The sequence below is a fragment of the Teleopsis dalmanni genome, chromosome X (genome assembly GCF_002237135.1).
Source record: "Teleopsis dalmanni isolate 2A chromosome X, ASM223713v2, whole genome shotgun sequence".
NCBI lineage: Eukaryota > Metazoa > Arthropoda > Insecta > Diptera > Diopsidae > Teleopsis > Teleopsis dalmanni.
The window spans coordinates 18,945,569-18,965,923 of NC_051848.1; the positions used below are offsets into that span (position 1 = coordinate 18,945,569).

General features: G+C 26.1%; 1 protein-coding gene across 1 annotated transcript; it reads right to left on the bottom strand.

The window, feature by feature from the left end:
- Positions 1 to 729: 729 nt before the first annotated feature.
- On the bottom strand, positions 730 to 20,093 carry LOC119687224 (protein pinocchio). Its single transcript, XM_038101480.1, has 4 exons — positions 20,054 to 20,093; positions 6,697 to 6,760; positions 1,570 to 1,819; positions 730 to 1,505 (listed from the first exon to the last, which is right to left on the bottom strand). The coding sequence occupies exons 2-4, from the start codon at positions 6,741 to 6,743 to the stop codon at positions 1,194 to 1,196; spliced, it is 609 nt and encodes a 202-aa protein (XP_037957408.1). The 5' UTR covers positions 6,744 to 6,760; positions 20,054 to 20,093; the 3' UTR covers positions 730 to 1,193.
- Positions 20,094 to 20,355: the final 262 nt, after the last annotated feature.

The window sequence follows — 20,355 nt, forward strand, 5'->3', positions numbered from 1 at the left end:
CTTGGAGCGTGTTGAAAATATTTCAATATATCAGAAATAAGTCATATTACATTTTATTCACATACATATTTTTTATAAATTCTTTTCTTTTCACATGCATTCACAAATCTATAAGAGTTTGCCCGTTTTTTTTAAAGATGCAATATATAAAAATTTTTAATTTTGTACACAAATAATAAATTAAAAATGTCTTGATTTTATTCTTATTACTTAAAATGTGCTTATCTCGTAATTCTTTCTTAACTTACCAACATCAACTATAAAAATCGAATATCTTTTCTTTGTATTTTACATTCTTCAGATTTTGCTTACCAACAAAATGGCTCTCTCTCTTATTACCTAAACTCTGCTCTGCTAAAACCATTAAGTTTGATTAATGCTATTAGCATAAATGCTTAAATAAAAAACAATTCTTCTTATACACTTTATGCCAACAAAAACCAATTTTTTTCTTGTGCCCTGCATCTTCTTGTCCATTTATTACATTTATTGCATTTAGAATGCAACAATTTAAAATATTTAAAATATTTAAAATATTTAAAAAATTTAAAAAATTTAAAAAGAAGAAAAAGTGAACAAGTTTTAAAAATTACGTGTATATAAAAATATATTATATTGTAAATAATTAACATATAATATTCGTATATATTGTATATGGTTTAAGCATATATGAAGAGACCTAAAGCAACAGCCACACAATTTATTATATTATTATCCTAATTTTTATTAAAATTAAATTTGTAAACTTCTTTTATTCTTTTACACATATTAACTATTTATATATGTAGTGCATCCATTAAATCAATAATTAAAATTAATTACATTCTTTTCTGGGTACATTTATGTACTAAGAAATAATGCCAAAATAATGCCTTAGAAATGTGTATGAATAGATGAATACAATTCACTAAATCCTAAAGCTTTATCCATCCCTGAAGAGTTGCTCCCAAACATTGGAAGTCTCCCAAACATGCAGTCCCGTGCGTGTGAATCGTACTTAAATCTTGATGTGTATGTAGACTTTGTTTTTTAGGGTTTGCGATGATTATGGGTTGTGGTATACATAGCGTTGCTGTGGATTTTGGTGGAGGTGTTGGTGGAGGTGTTGGTGGAGGTGGTGGTGGTGGTTGTGGTTGTGGAATTGATGGAAGAGGAACTCTGCTTGCGCGCTTTAAAGTTTTAATAATGACTTTTTAGGACATCAAATGTGTACCAGCTTGAAGTTTCTCAAGACGTGCACATAACTCCTGAGCCAAACGTAATTGTGTTTGAGTTGTTGCATGAACTGATAAGTTATTGGAGGATGATGTAATGCTATCGGCACTAACAGAGCTACTATTCAGCGTTTCAGTTGTAGCAGGAGCAGAAGAAATGCCAGCTGCTGAGAAGGGTGCCAAGGCAAATTTACTGTGCATTGTTATTTCCGGTGATTCAAGTAAATGTGGTAGTATTTCTGGATAAATAGTGCAAGTTCCTTGCCAACGTGCTTTACCAAGAGCATGACTCTATAAAATTGAAAACGTATGTGTTTTTTATTACTATTTACTTTTAAATTAAACTGTTGCTTACCATGGTGAAATCACGCTGCCACTTTATATTACAACGTCCTTCACAAACTGGACATGAACGTGTCAATGCATAACCGCCACATTCGGAACAGTCAAGAGAGACGTGCTCATCATTCCAGGAAACACCACAAGAAAAGCAAGTACCCATATGTTGACGTAGTTCTTCAATGGAAACCACATTATCGCCATTAACTTCATATGGATTATTAGGAACCATATCGGATATTGATGAGACACTCATATTGTGATGTCTACAAAATTAATAATGAAACAAATTATATTATTATTTGTATTTATATTTAAAATAATTTTCTACTAAAAACATTGGGATATTATAGGTATTTTTTGCTGCAAAATCTACAATTGGTTATGTTTTTTTTTCTATTATTTATATACAATAATTAAATAAATTACAAAAATATAAGTTATTATAAAATAAAAATACAACCCACAATTGAATATATGATTTTTTTCCTATTAATTTCTTTTAAATGACACATAATTTTCAAAATAACTAATGTTTAAATTTAATTTAATTTTTATAATTTAAAAATAAATAAAAATCATTTTAAAAAAAATAAAATATACTCAATCTTCAATTAAAATGATTTTTACTTATTAATTTTTTTTTTTTTACATAAAAAAATATTAAAGAGAAAACGTTAAATGTTAAATGGTAAAATGTTAAAAAAAATATTAAATTGTAAGTATTTAATATATTTTTAAAACAAAAACAGAAGTTAAATTCAATCAATAAAATTATAACATTTTATTTTAGGGCTATAATCAATTTCAATTATGGCTATAGCACGCCTATATGTTAATTATTTTCCAGTATAATGATCTAAATCGTTTCTGATTTAGTGCAGATTAAAATGATTTATAGCATAAAATTTAGCTAAATAAACGTAACTCACGCGCTCAACTAAGAAATCTTATCAATTTTTAAATATTAAACTCTGACGACGTTAGGCATATAAAATTCTATTAATGCTAAATGCAAGACAGATTAAAAAATTGTTTGGAATAAAAATCAAAATAGGAAAAAATATTAACCTCTAGTGGAAATAATGAATGAATTCACTTACAGTCGTTGCCCTGATTTTAAAGCCGACTGCGAGTATCTGCTTTGCAATCAGTTATTATTTATTACCAAAAAATCATATTATCAAAAAATATGATATTAAATTATGGAACCCCACCAAAGACACGTATATAGTTAATATAAAAATTTAATAAAAAAAAATTATTATTTAATTACGTTATATGTATCACATAACGTAATTAAAATAAAATTCTAAAAAAATATTCGTATTATTAATTTATTAATTATAAAAACACAACAAAAAAAAACAATTATATGAAATTAAAACAATAATTATTACTATAAATTATTTCATGCAAGTGTGGGTAAAGCTAAAAGTGTGTTCACAAAGTAATTACCCGGAATTAACACGCTTTTTTAATGATTTACATTTACATTGTTCTACTCGTAGTATGAGAATATTTATATATTCGCAGTTATTAATTATTGAATATATTATGCAATACAATAGTTTAAAACGCAGTTAAGGTAATTTTAAGCAATTTAAATAACCCTTTTGCCCCTCACGTATTCGGTCAAAACGATCAGTCAACGTTCGCTCAATATGCATTAAATAGTGTGTCGAGTGATAATAGCACATATTTTAAAAATGTTAAAAATGTTTTTGGAAAAAATTTATTAAAATATTTATTTGTAATTCTGTTTATAAATATTTTTATTAAAATTTCCCCTTATATTGCAAGGCATGAGTCAAATAACTAAGAACTTGAAACGCTTAAATGCGGGTATAGTATATATGCTCAACTGCTCAACTGCTCAACTGCTCAACTGCTAAACTGGTGAACTGTTTAACGTCAATCAATCAATAATTACTCAAAAAAAAAAATATTTGGCGGAAATATTATCATCAAAGTTAATACGAACATATACCTACTACATATACACATGTAAATAGATGTACTATCTAATTCTAGATATTCAGTAATGTGCCATTGTATACATATATGTGACTCTAGTGACAAATTTGTGTTTTAGATAGTAAATTAAAATGAGTTGAAATTCCTAGAATAAAAGATTTTAATTACAAAATTTATAAACAACAAAAACTAATGATATTATGAATAAAAATTCAATTTTTTTTATCAATGAATGAGTAAAAACTAGCAACTAGACGGCATTGTGGCAAATACACATCGATAGATTGTTTCCTCAAACTGATTCACACGTTCTTGAGCACAAAGTTCAAGTTAATTGATTATGACATTAAATAAAAATACTATTAAGTTATATATTATAAAAATACGAATAAGAATACTATACATATATGTAGATACAGTACTATTTGTCTTTATTAAGGAAATACCACATTATTATTTAGGTTATAGAAAAGAAAATCGTGTTTAAAACCATAGATGAGAGAGAAAGGTCAGGTCAGGCAGTTTAAATGGCGCTCAATATTGGTGGATAATAACACTCAGTTTTAGGTAAAGAATATTGGTATTGCGTACAATAAATATGGTATTGCGTGTAAATATTCCAAGGCTTAGTGCAGTTCTCTTTCATCACTGGTAGGCAACACCACCCACGATAAGAAACTTTGCATTTCTTGTCTAATATACATTGATACTCAGTTGAGGAAACTTAAAGGAAAAAAAAATAATTAGCTATTTTCTCTTCGAATGTGCAGCTCTGGCTTACAGAAGACATTGATTTTAACGGAAGTACTTGTTTGATAGTTTGTCATAGTATACATCGGTGAGGGCAAAAAATGTATTAAGTTATCTAACTTTAACGGAATGGATTTAGTTTCTATCTTTTTATATGTTAAGGTTTCTCACGAGAAATATGGTAAAAAACCGGTCAAAAATCGTTAATTGTAAAATCGCCCAATTTAAAGTTTTGTATACTTCTTTCTATACAGATTATAGCAACTTAAATATTAAAGCGGTTGTTAAGAAGAAACAAGTGCCTTCGAAAATTGACACTGGATGTTGGTAACTATAAAATCATTATCTCTATTCATTGTTATTTCATTTTATAGAATAGAGCTTTTACACAAGGTTCAGGAAATGACCCATGTATGAATAATGAAATAAAATCTTTGTTATTTGTTTTTGGTTAAATATAAAAAATGTTTTCACTATGTCATTTTAAATGACAATTATAATTGACTGGTGTGTCAAATCCGTTTTCATTACATGACAAGAATGCGAATATGACGTTATATGACTACCCATTTGCATTATACTGACAATATTTGACATTGCAAATGACGTAGCGATAACGAGGCAATATACCTATGTAATGAAATATGTACAACTTTATATACTGAAATCTAATTTTATAAAGAACAATATTATAAAAAAAAACCAAAAAATTAAATAAAATATAATATTGTTATCGTTGTTAAAACAATTATGTTAAATGTACTTTATTATTTAATCACATTAATTAATAAATACAAGTCCATTTCTAAAATTACACAGATTGGCGGCAGGCAGGCGGTAGCCATTCAAATTGCTACACGATTTGCTGAGGAGACCACGCCACTCATGCTAATGAAATTGCAAGTGGAGTTTAACATATGGAGACATATGCCTTACACTGTGGTGAATTTGCATGTGGTGCGGTTGTTTGAATGCATGGTAGCACTCAAATTCAAATTGGCGCCAGAACGCATGTAAAATGCATTGAAATGCAAAGGAAACAGCAAAAACTACTGCATTTGCGGACTTAATTCCTGCGTGTCACTCTCACACTCTCACCCTCTCACACTCTCACACCCTTACAAACACAGCCGTTGTTGGCTAAAATGACGTTTGATTTTAATGTAAAGGAAAAACCAACAAATGGCAACATAGAAACTTGATTTATTGACCATGACACAGTCATGTTGACATCTACACAAATCCAGTGACAGTGACAAAAGCAACAACAATAACGCCACTGTCATTGAGTACGCAGTTCGTGGTAAAGCGATTATTGAAAAATAAACACAATAAATCATTGATTGTAATAATCAAGCGGAAAGATTAGACTAAAAATAGGTTTTAATTTATAATAAATGAATATTGTATGCCAAAATACATAATTAGAAATTAATGTAACTATTTCAATCTATTTAATGCATATTTTTTTTTATTGAGTTCACTTGTTTAATAATATAATCGATAATTTGCTATTTGTTAGGCCCCGTGCCGCCTCAGCACCAGATTCTTGTCTCTATAAATGCCTCTGGCCACTATTACGATGTTACGAGGTTTTGTGGATTCAAAACCGTTTTTTTAGCTAGTGTATAAATGTGTTTATTAATTTTCTATGAAATATTTTATAAAGTTTAGATATACATATGTCTAATATTGTAAAATGTTGACAAAAACTGTAATCAACAACTTATCGATTGCCATATAAAAATTTTTATAATATATTATTTGTCGAAGATTTGTATGTTTAAATATATTTACTAGAGATATTTTTTTTTTAAATTATTTAAATCTTTTTCTATTTGTTTAATAGTAATATATTCAAATATATTACGATAAATACATTTTTTTTTAAATAAGGAGATTTTTTATTATAGTTACTAATAATATATTTATTGGGCAATACTCTACAGCTATATGGTCAGCCAATAATTCAATTAATTAAAATAATATAAAAATGTAATTTTTGTGGTTGTAGTTCACCACTTTTCGAAAAAGCTCTAATAATATATATACTATCGATTTTTAAAGAAATTAATAAGAATTTTGTCACGCAAGTATCAATATATTGGGTTATTTTTTAAATTTAAATTACAATGGTATAAACAGTTCGATGAAAATCAACGAAATCTAATAAAAAAAAAGAACAAATCTGCTAACGATCATGTTAAAAAAATCGACTTAACAAAGAAAACCCAATTAGAAATCCTATTAAGATCAACTTTAGAGATAATTTCAATAGTTCTCAAAAAGCTTAATCAAAAACAATTTAAAATTATTTTATTTAATTAATTTAATACCATAAATTTCACCAAATTTTTTTTTTAAGTTATTATATCTAAATAATAACAAAAAAAAATTCTTTTAAATTTCAACTCACCCAATAGGAATATCAAATTGAGGACCTTGTAAACTGGCGAGAGACATATTTGAATTAGATTTAGCTGTAAGAAGAGAAGAAAAAACAAATATTTATAACTACATAATATACATAATGAACTATTAAAAGTATAACTAATTTTTAATTATAATAAATATATACATATATGCGTATTTATGTATATGTTTATTTATTTTCGAATTTAGACATCTCCAACGTAGTGGACTAAAGTGCTTATGATAATGAATATAGTTAAAATTTAGAATAAAATAAATGAAGTTCACAAACCGCACAAAGTATTAAAAATAATAATTTAAGGATAAGATTTGGTATTACAAGAGATGTTACGAGATAAAATAAAATTAATAATAAAGATAGTTTAATTTACTTTTAGTAGACAAAACTGAATGGAAAATAATATACAAGGTGAGATGAAAAAACTGCAACAAAGTAAAACGCCATAATTTTTTCATTTTTTTTAAATTTTATTGAATGAAAGCAAAAAATGTCGGAAATAACATCAAATTTGAGAATCGGTTTAGATTTGTTCGAATTGGCCACCTTTGGCACAACTATGGCCTTCAAACGGCCAATGAACCATCACACGCTGCCCGAAAGTGGCTCTGCGGTATTTTGTCCCATTCTCGGCGAAGCGCTTGCTTGAGATGATCGACACTTTGGTATTTTTTAGTTCCAACCTTGCTTTCCAAAATACCCCAGGCACAATAGTCCAACGGATTGGCATCCGGAGATTTTGGTGGCCATTGTGCGGTGGAAATGAAGCGAGGAACCTCATTTCTTAACCATTCTTGGATGGCGCGTGCTGAGTGCGATGGTGCTGAGTCCTGTTGGAATGTCCAAGGTCTGCGGCCGAAATGTTTGCGTGCCCAGGGCTTCAGAACTCCCTCCAAAATATTTTCGCGATAGATTTGCGCATTTAATTTGACACCACGGTCGATGAATACGAGCGGCGAGCGACCATCGGCTGTTATGGCGGCCCACACCATCACCATGGCCGGCTTTTGAGTTGTGATGGCCAACCGAAGTTGCAAATTTTCAGCTGACCTCTCTGGCAAGTAAACACGATCATTTTGTTTGTTTACAAACTGCTGGATAACGAATGGTTTCTCATCGGAGAAAACCAAATTCGGCAGTTCACCACTTTCGGCCAAGCGAAACAACTCTTTAGCTTTTTCGAGTCTAACTTTTTTTTGCGCATCAGTAAGATCTTGCACTTTTTGGAACTTGAATGGCTTTAGTCCAAGCTCATTTTTCAATATTTGCCGAATGGCATATTGCGATATGTTCAGCTCACGAGCCATTTTTCGTCCACTGCGACGCGGATTTCGTTCAATTCGCTTTTTCACTTTTCGAACCATTTCTGCCGATGTTGCTGTTTTTTTTCGTCCACTTCCTTGACGTCGGGCTACGCTACCAGTATCATGGTAACGAGCGATGGTACGAGACACAAAACATTTATTCACTTCTAAATGCTGGAGGGCTCTAACGATAGCCACTTGTGGTTTTCCAGCCAAATGCAAAGCAATCACACTATCACGCTTGAATTCCATCACAAATAACTTTTTTTTTGAAAAATTCCCACCAAAATGCTTTTGTGCGCTTGTAAACAATATAATGAGCTGTCACTAGAATAAATCTGACAGCTGTGGGACGAGCGGTTTAGAAATGACAGCAGTCTGAAGTTGGTTGCAGTTTTTTCATCTCACCTTGTATATATCGTTTAATGAGTTTATTTACATTCAAATTCACGCATTCACACGTACAACACACGTACAAACATCACAACAATAAAAACAATACTAAGAATAGTAGTAGCAGAAGGAAAATATAACTTTTGTTATACAGCATTAAAAACAATAAACATTAAAAACAATAAAAACAAAACATTTCTAATATCAATAGATTTAATATACATCATATCACAATCGTTTTTGCATATTTTTTTTTTTGTTATATGATTATATATACATATATATTTATATATATATTACATATAATATTTATATATATATTATATATTATATTTATATATATATTATATATTATATTTACTCAGTATAATATTTATACATATTTAATATATAACGTTTATGTAGACATTTAACATTTATAACCTTTATTTATTAGTATATAATTTCCTTTCTACAATATATACGAGTACATACGACGCACCACAGTGTATATAGTACACAGGGAAATAAAAAATTAAAAATTTAGAGCACTTATTAACCTCAGAAAAGTTTATTGGCCCCCGTACGCTTTGATTGTAGAGATTGTGGTTTGATAATTTGTTGTTGTTGTTGTTATTGTTTTCTCAAAATATCTTGTAATTTACATATAATAAATTGAGTGAGTCAAAATTGTGATTTGCGTGTTAAGTGGTTGTATCTTTATTTTATTATTCACCGATTAAAAATGGGGTGTATCACATGGTTTTATAATAATTAAATATAAATTAAGTTGTGCAAAAAACAAAAAAAAACACACCTAATTTTGAGATCAAATGATCAAAAAACAAAAAAAATAACAATAGTAATTAACAAAAAAATAAACACTATTTTTTCAATGAATCTTATCACCTTTACGTAATTAGAGTTCAAGATAGTATACCTATAGTAATTTCTAGTATATAAAAGTATCATATTAAATAGGTATAATATATTAATACAATAATCAAAATTTTTTGAAACGATAAAATCACATTTTTAATAATATGTAATTAACCGAGATATTAAAAGTAACAATTAATCAGATTTTAAAGGAAAAGGAGTATGGAAAATACATATTTTTGAGTAAGTTGAACACTTTGTCTTATTATATAAAGACTAGTTTACATTTTCTTTTTCGTATAAACTAGAATTTATTGTATTTCATTTTATATACACATAAATGTACCTACATATATATATACATATATATATATATATATATATATATATATATATATTGAAAATGAAAACAGTAATGTTAACCTACTTATAGACTTATAAGTTAAAAATATACAAAAAAAATATTAAAAATGAAAAAAATCAATTTAGATTAATAGACTTAATTGAACTCTTATAAATAATTTACTCAAACTAATAAATAACTGTATAAATTAATTTTATGAACGGAAAACACATTTGTATTGTGACTCAACCGATACCCAAAAAATTCTATTGCCAACATTTTTGCTACCAAAATCACAAAGTTGAGTCATAAGCCACAAATTTTCAATGCCGGCTTTAACTTGTTTAATTTGAAATTTTTTTATTTACTATAATAATTAATTTATTTAATTTTTTTTCTTTTGTTTTGAAATAAACTTTACAAATATAATGTAACAATAAAGTTTATAATCCTCCGTCCATCTAAATATATATATGTGTATATATTTATACAATAGAATATATATATATATATATATGTATATATTTCGATGGACGGGGGACTATACTCCTGTTCTTAATAGCTAATTTTCTAAAGAAAGAAATGTATATGACATGCTCTCTATAGCAAACTCACATGGGTCTTTCACGTCAATCAGCAGAGTTTTTTTTTTGCTTATTTGCTCTTTGAACTACGTCAATTAAAAAGCAAATAAACAAATTCATTGTCAATAAAGAAAAGTTTAAATATAAACCTAGAGTAGAGCAAGTATAACTTAATGTATCTATACACCATACTTTACATCTTAAGTCCAACATTTGTTTACTGAAATTTGTTTTGGCTTTTTGAGCAAATAGAAGGTGTACTATACCGATATAAACAAATAAAATGAAGCTAATTACATTATGTCAAATCCAATTAAATTATAATTTAATGATTATAGTATATGGACGGACAGACAAGTACTTTATTTAGTATAAAATAAACCATAGTATTGCACGTAAAGTGTATTGTTTAAATTGTATAGAGTCTATAGTAACTTAGACCACAGGTATTAATACCTGTGATATTAAGATCACAGGTTGCTTAAGATTTTTCTGCCAGCTCTATACGATATCAGCACTGTTTTCACGGTACGCCTATTAAGGGTTCTGGGGCGCAATTACATTACGTTAAGTAATGTTTTCATAATGGACCTTAGAATCTAAGTGTGTTAGTTAATTCGACTCAATGTAGTTCAGGTAGGTAGCTTAACTTAACCTCGTATACCACTCATATGTACCAGAATGGTTAGGATTTGATATCAGCAGTGGGAGGAATGCAAAATATGAATCTATTTTTGTGTATAATTGAATCAAGAATCTGGCACGAACAGATGTGGGTGGGCACAGACTACAAAATGTTGACAAATTTATTAGTTTTCCGTTCAATGGCGTACTGAAATTATTAACTATGAATGTTACCAGTCATAGTATGTGTATCTGAGTGTACCAACCTGCGAAAGAGAATAAATTTATTTTGGTTTTACTGCACTTAGTTGCGGTGGGTTTAATGGAAAAGTCGATATAATTTAATACTTCAATGTTTTAAATAGCAGAACTCCATGGCGATTTAACTTCCAATAAACAACCCTGCAGAAAATTTAAGTAATGAGTTTTGACAAGAAATATTATTTTTAATATATGCAACTATTTGTTGTAATAATAATAAAAGAGTAATAATCAAAGAAGGTAATATGTATAAATATTACAACTATTTATTTGAAGACAAAGTTAACATTTATTGCGGCTAAATATTAAACAAATAAATATGATAATTGATTTTATTATTGAAAAAATATAATCACAACTCCGAATACAATTTATAGTTTGAAACCATAAAGTACAGGTTAATTACGAGAATATATGGAATATAGAAACTGGCAGATGGGGCTTCTACTTCTTCTTCGTTGAATTTTAACAACTTTTAAATAACTGTATATATTAAAAAATAGTGTGCTGATAATCAATATTTTAAATATTGTAATTTAGAAAATAATAATATTATGATTAATAAAATTAGAAAACTCAATTGCATAGTAAATATTATATAATTAAAACGTTGTATAAAATGTAAATTTTACTGCAGTTGGATGAACTATAAGATATGTTTTAAGGTCGCAGTATTCTAAACTGTTAATAACAATATATAATTGTTACTATCATTACTGTCTTAAGTGTTAATAAACTTTTCCAATAGTGTGTTAATAGTTATTTATAATTAGTTAACTATTTATTTATTAGAAACTAGCAATTAGTCCGACCAGTTTTATTCTAAATTGTTTTAAGTGTATTACAACTGGCTTTTTATTGCGGTCTCATGAATATCGCCTTATTCTGTAACTTTTTTTATGCACGAAATAAGCTGTGAGGTCAGAATTTGATGTGTGTTGTTTTTGTTCGCTTAACTTCTTGGATATTGATATTTTTGCTAAATTTTTTTTTGTTTTATAATTAAAAATGAAACATTCTTTAAAGTTGCATATTTAAATTTTTTTGTCTTAAATAAAATCTTAGATTTTTACGTGTAAATCTACAAAAATATTGTTTGCACGAAATAAGCTGTGAGCCACTGTATATTCTCAAATTTTTCCTATCTACATTTTGCTATTATTGAATATATGTACATAGTCCAACTTTTTTACTGCTGGGTGTTTAATCAGTTTACGAGGCATTCAAACTTTTTTATTTTTTATTTAAATATTTTTGTTCACGAACGAAACAAAAAACAAGAAACTCAAAACAATAAACAAAAAACTAAAAACATAATGAACTAAAGAGAAAAAAAGATAAAAAATGCAAGACGTTTTTAATAAAACTGCGTGCAATAACAAAACAATAATAATAATAATAATAATAATAATAATAATAATAATAATAAAAAAAAAAGTCAAGACAATTTTTACTGACTAACCTTGGCACAAAGATAAAAAAAATTATAAATGTGTTATAAAGAAATAATCAAAACAGAAAATAAAAACAATAACATAATAAATATAATAACAGGTATTAAAAACAATAATATACAACATACATATACAATTCGAAAGAGAAACTCATAGAAAGAAAAATATTACTCCTAAACCAAACCGAAAATATTAATAAATTAATAATAATAAATATTTATTTTTTGTAATAGACAAAAAGTGAAATAAAGTTGACATACATACATACTATGTATATTGATGGATAATATACATACATATGTATAATTTTAATAATAAGATTTGAAACATATTTTTATAGAATAATTATGTAGACTTTTATATTTATTTAAGTAATAATAATACTTAAGATAAAAATAAAGAAAGTATAATTAAATACTTAATCCAAATTTATAAGTCTGATTGTTATTTAAAAAAACATTTTTAATTATTATTCTAGAAATGAACGACCTAAGCCCAGTAAAATTTAAAAAAAACACATTTTAAACAATTAAATAATCTTCTATTATTTTTACAATTGTTTAATTTGTAGCATTGAAAATGCTCGTTATATCAAGATTGTCTTCCCATACAAATTGATTTACTCGTATGTATCTTTTAACCGATGTATGGCCATTAATACTAACCACATATGGTATTTATTGCTTAGAATGCGCAGCAAAGATTGAATGTTACTTTAAGAGATGCAAATGCAGTCAAACTTCCATAACTCGAACTTCTATAACTCGAATTTCTCTATAACTCGAATAAAAACATTGTGACGTACTAATAGGAATATAGAAAAGTGCATTCTATAAGTCGAATTTCTGTTATAGATATGAATGCATTTTTGTGTTGAGGGAAGTCCCTTTTTCCAAACAAAATGTTTAATTTTTTCTTTCTTATGTTGCTTCTGGTATTTGTGCAAATGCATAGAATTGGTATTCCTTCCGCCGAATATGACATCTAAATTGCAACCGCTCAGGTCAGGGAGTAATTCAAATTTTAAAGTGTGACTATCGTAAATCGCAACAGAATCGTAAAAGAAACACTAAAGCAAATGGAAGCAAACAAAAATCATAAAATCAAAAAAAAAAATCATGTAATAGATTTTTAAAAAAGTGTATTATTTAACAACTGAGCAATTAGCCAATTAAAAAAACAAAATTATTATTAAAAATGTTTGATCATTAAGACAATTAATACAATAAAATATAATTAAAAATAATATGATACAAAATAATATAAATAAAAATGACATGAACAATATAAAAAAATAATTTTAATTAAAAATATAATTATTATACCACTTAAGAAAGATGTAAAAACCAATCAACTAAACAAAAATTAGCCCTATTGATTTATTTATTTTAATATAATTATATAATTTTTGCTCATAAATAAAATCGTTTATAAACATTAAAGCTTTAAAAATTTTAAATGTTAATTGTTTTTTTTTGTAATAATAAAATTTCTTCTCTGCTTTCAATACCAACATATGAATAAGCAACATAATTAAGTAATTTATTACTATTATTTCCATACTCCATTAGAAGCTTAAGCAGTCCACAAAAGTTTTCCACTGGTTTCTATTTTGTAATATTGCTCTCAACTCGTTAAACGAATTGCCCTTCTCCTGCTGAACTATCCTTCTCCAGGTCATTGCTGATCTGCCTCTGTGCCTAGACTGTTCTGTTATTCTCCATAATTCTTCATTTCAAATTATTCCAGGCCACCACATGCCTAACATGTTGCGCAGGTATCGACTGATAAATGATTGCAATCTTCTTTAGTTTTCGAAGTTAGCAAGCCAGGTTTCCGATCCATATAGGCATACCGATTTGACGCATGCTTAGTGAATATTCTATCGGTGGATGGAGGTGCGAAAAAGGACATCAATAGCCGCATTGAAAAAGCACGACTATCATTTGCTAGGCTGCGCAACATATAGTGGGCCCACAATATACGTACCAACACCAAAGTAAAATAAAGTAATGGCAATAGTAAATAGTTGATACGCTTGATGCTTAAAGCTGCATTCGTATTGCATTAGTATTAGTGTGCCAAACATAAGGAATTAGTAATAATAGCAAACATATAATTGAATATAATATAAAAACGAAGTTATCCTCTCACAAAATGTTCAATTCACTGTAAATTTGTATGGATACATATATTGTTAGTTTGTATCGAAGGATAATGTCATTGGTTATTAAACGTAGATACGAATAGCAACAAAATGTTCAACAGTTCATGTATTAAATCTGTCTATGGTTTGAAGTTTGATGAAAACAACACTCAATTATTCAGAAAATTTCATAATTAAACAGAGCAACTTTACTGCAAACCACAGTTTTGGATGGTAGTACCCACTAACAAACCAATAACCTTTCGCAGACCCCGCATTTAAGCTCGTACACGTGTACATATTTGACTACCTGTTGTGGAGCCAAAAAATTTTAAGGTCAAAGGTTGAAGAGTGGCATTGAAGTTAATTAAGTATGGCATTACTAGTTGCTATTTTAAAAATGCACAAATACGAGAGTTCATGCATTTTTGAGTTGCTATTGTTTTATGCAATTTAGGGGTTAAACCTACGCCTCAGCGGTGGATTACTTAAATATGATGAAAACTTCAAAATCAATCTCATTTATTCGTACCATAGTTGTTGAGCACAGAATAAGAGCGACAAGTGAAAAGGTTATCGTGCATATATTTAAAAATTTTTTTTTTGGGATTGAAAAATAAATCATATCGCAACAGGGGAAAAATTAATTATTTTTGATTTAAATTATTGTTTGATAAGAATATCAAATGATCCTGTTGACATTTATAGAACCAAAACAAATATAAACATTTCCATCAGAAAATCATGAATTAAATAGAAATCAAAAAGTGCATTTAACTTTTTAGATTTCAGAAAATGCTTTTAAAAGAAAATTTCAATGCAATAAAAATAAAAATAAAAGTGATATTAAATTAAAATCAACTATAAAATAATGCAATATATGTAAACTACAAGTATGTACATATGTACATATGTACATATTTTTGTATGTAATATATAAAACACTATTAATTTTTAAAAACAATATACATAGAAGGAAGGAAGGCATACGTCTATGTTTGGGACATTAACGACTAATTTAATTCCTTCTCGCTTGCATAAAATCAAATTATACGCACAAGTGCAAAAGCTTACAAATATAAATATATAAAAATATTTATTGACCTAAATAAACACATACGCGAAAAAAATTCACCACACCACTTGTATCTATACACACCACAGCCCCCATCATTGCACATCACACAAATTACATGACAAACTGACAAACTGACAAACAGACTAACAGACAAACACTGCTCACTTACTACTCATACTAACCGCACATTTATGCACTACAACAAATTAGTTGATCATTTTAATAGACCATAGAAATAAAGAAATATTAACTATTGTATAAACATATGCATACGTACGTACATACGTATATGCAAATGTACATATAATGCATGTGATGATATATTTGATATACGCAAGGCATACTCGTATGTATGTACGCATAAAACACATGAAGCCGATGACAAAACAGCACAGAAGGTGGTGTTGCAAAAATTGTGGCATGACAATGAAGCTAGACAATAAAAAAAGAGCAATAAGAATGAAAAACAGAAACTAAAAAGTTTTATTAAAACAAAAAGAAAAACAAAAATACAAAAAAAAACAAAAAACAGAAAATTTAAATCTGTAAGGGAAATGAAAAAAAAGTTTTCAACACCAACGTGAACGGAAACGCATCGGGGCACACACACATGCTGTACTACTACTGCATATCACTCGGTATTGCAAAGGTGGAAGTAAAGGAGTGTGGCGCTGGAGACAAGCGCGGAAATAATGTTGCTTGCATTCTTAATACAATACATGACAGAAAAAAGAATTTGCTATAAAAGTCCAGAGAGTTTGAGGTGAGGACAGGTTTTAATAGTTTTTTCTCATTTTATATTTATACACTTTTCTTCATATATAAATATACTAAGAAGATTTCTAAATTGTGCTTTTATTTTTTATTAATCTGCTTTTAAATGTAAAATATACGTACGTACAAAGGTATACGTTCATTTATATTTAGTTTCAGTTTATTTTATATATATTAATATTTTTTAGATATATTTTATCTCTTCTTTAGGTCTATTTTATATTTAGTTAATTTTTTATTTATGTAATTTTTTTTTATATATTTTTTGTTTCTGTATAGGCTTTTACTTTTTTATATATGTATATATTTTTTTAATAGTACTTTACATTTTTTATTTACAACTTATTTCAACCGATATATTCTATATGTAATACACTTTTTATATTAATATTTATTATATTATTATAATTGATTAAACTTAGTTTTTTTTTTTTTTGTAATTATTGCCAGCATAATTATTTTAAATATACCAAAATCATTTCATTTCATTTATACAATTAAGACTGTATTAACCTAAATTATACAAAGAATAAACAAAAATTACTTTTATATTGAATAATAAATGCATTTTTAAATTTTTTTCATTTTTAAGGGTGAGATATTTTATTTTTAATTTTATTTTTTTTTATTTAATTATGAGTTTATTGACTTCTGTAATAATTTTCAATCGATTTTTAATAAAAAAGAATATTGCTTCCGAGATAAGAATAGATGTTTTTAAACAAATGAGTAAAATACGCGTGTAGGTGGTAAGTACATGAATCAAATACCCACAATTTCCGCTTTGTGTCTTATGATTAAGAAACTCATACACATATTTACTCCAAAATTGTGAATATAAAATTAAAAAAAAAATTTAAGATAAAGATATGAACAGTATGAATTATATTGTTTCTTTGGAAGCGTATACACATGGGCGCTAAGGTTTACTATGGACGATAATGCAAGGCCACCAGGCCAAACTGTTGCCAATCATATTTCGATTTTCCATATATTCTGCTATTCTGTTACTCCAAGTCTATTGTTGGCAATATATGTTAATAAAACTTAACTAATATTTAGTCAAGTTAAATACCATTTAAATTATTTTTAGTCATTATTTCTTTATTAATGTAGGAATCATTATTGGATATCATTTTATATTATATCATATTAACAGATTAAAAAAAGTCGTAAATAATAACACTCTTGAATATTATTAATTACTACCAAGAATCTACATATAATAGTTTATACACTGAACTAATTAATTAATGAATTCATGAATTAATAAAAATAGTAGCCAATGGTATTAACTTTAGAGTAACGTATATATGAGAATAATAAAATAATTATAATAGTTATTATTTACAGAGATGAATTTATTGTTACAAAATACCAACAAAAAAAACAAAATAAAATAAAATGAAAATCTCAATACTATACACAATCATTTTAGTAATTATTTTGATTAATAATTAATTTCAGCCTTAATTAAATTTTTTTGTACTGAAAATTTAAAAAAGGTGTCTACGTCTATGGCAAGAAATAGATAGAATTAATATATAATTAAACAAAGTTAATAAAAAAAGTGTTTCCTCTCAATTTGCTTTTATTAAAAACTCTATACATATGTTTAATATTATATAATTAAAGCCTATAGATGCAGTAATTTATATTCATATTATGCTATTAACTTTTTCTGTTTCCTGTTAAATCTTTGACGCACAAATGCAATTTATTATTTAATGATGAACAGGTATAGATATTCAGCTAGTTCTCAAAACGTTTAAGAAAGATATAAAACCGTCTTATATTATTTATTGTATCTTGCAATTCTATATTGTGTTATATTAAAATAATTATAAACATTATCTTCATAAAAGACATAACAGAATACTAATGATATAAAGAAACATTTAAAAACATATGCATTCCTAAGAATAAAATATAACAAAAATTTATAGTAATGAAAATAATAATAAAAATATTAACAAAAATTATTGTAACGTTCTTATTAAAATTAAAATTGAAAAAAATTTTGAAAATATTGAGAAAAATAATTACTTTTTTAATGACAATATTAACAAAATTAATTAAAAAAATAATTAAAAAATTAATTATAAAAAAAATTGTTTTAAAATTGTTAAATAAATTATTAAAAATATTAATTAAAATATTACTTATACAAAAAAAAAAGAAAAAGTAGTAAAATATATGCAATTAATGTTTGTAAATATTATGTAAAACAAAACAATTTATATGTAACAACTGAAAAGAATAATTAAACAAAAAAGTAAAAGACCAAAAATTATTATAAATAAATAGAAAATTAATTTAAAAAAAAAGTTCATTTAAGAAATAAATTAAATTAATAATTATTAGAAATGAAATTAACATTTATGTAAACCGAAATTTTAATTAAAATATTAATTATACTGAGACTTGTAATAAATATTATTATAATTAAATTTAAAAATATAATTTTGTATTAGTCTAAAGTTATTAAAAATAAAATTTTATGAAAGCCATAATTTAATTTAATTGAAAACTGTTTTGAAGAAATTTACAATTAAAATTAGAAAAAATAATCAACTAAATATTAAAAACTTAGAAAGTAATAAACAATATATTATATTAATTTCAATTTAATTATATAAGACAACATTTGGATATAGGAAGGACAAGTGTTTATATAAAAATGGAGAACTAATAATATAAATTTTTATCGATATCAAAGTAAGATTATTATAATTAATATATAGTTATTATATGTTAGTTATATTAATATATAACAATGATAAGAAAGTTTTGTAAATGCGCTTCCACTTTAATGGTAAGTGTATTTATATATATGTATATTACATTAATATATAAGCTTATATAATATATTTTGATTATATTTCAGAAGTCGGATTTCTCATTGTTTTACTTGTATAAACAGTGGATGAGTACTGAGACTTGGGAATAAAAACAATAAAACCTCATTGAGGATTTTATTTTTACCACTTGTTTCAAGGAATCAGGAATAGAGCAGAATATGGGTTTCTTTAAAGAATTTCTTGAGTCCGCTATTAAAAAACATGTTTTTTGTGAATATTTATCGAACAGATTTTAATAAAGCCAATTCAAAACTAATTAATAATAATATTTATTTTTTAGTTCTGCTTTTACAAATTTAAACAAAGATAATTTATTTTCTTTAAGTTTTATATAATGTATAATTTACAACAAATAAATTAAAAAACATATTTATGCTTATCTTAAAATAAAAATAATAATTTCTTAAATGAGTTCGTAATGATTTTAAATAAATTTTTGTTTTTGTTAAGCAATTAATATAACAATTACATAGCAGTATTTTGAAATAATTGAGTATCAGTTTAGTAGGAGTGGGAATTTGTTTTTGATTTTAATTATTTCGATAAATTTTTTAATAAATTAACTTCTTCAGCAAAAATATTTTTTTTTATTTCGAGCTTGATCAATTTAATTCTTTATAACAAGATCGAAATTTTATAAAAACAATTATTAATATACTTACATATTTTATTAAATTGAGAAGACAAAAATTAATTAAATTTAGAAAAAATTGCCGCCTTTTTTAAAATATATTAATATATATATAGTATTCTTTTAATATTTTATTTCGAATACAAATATTAATAAAATTTGTATTTGCATAAAAATCACTTAGTTACTGAGCACTGGAACTTTTTTTATTGAATTTGTTTTAAATGAACTTAAGTTTTTTTGAAGTCAATTTTTTTGCTATTGTTTAACTTTTTTGGTAAAATTTTTAATTGAAATTTTTTCACAATGAAATATTTTTAACAAAAACAAATT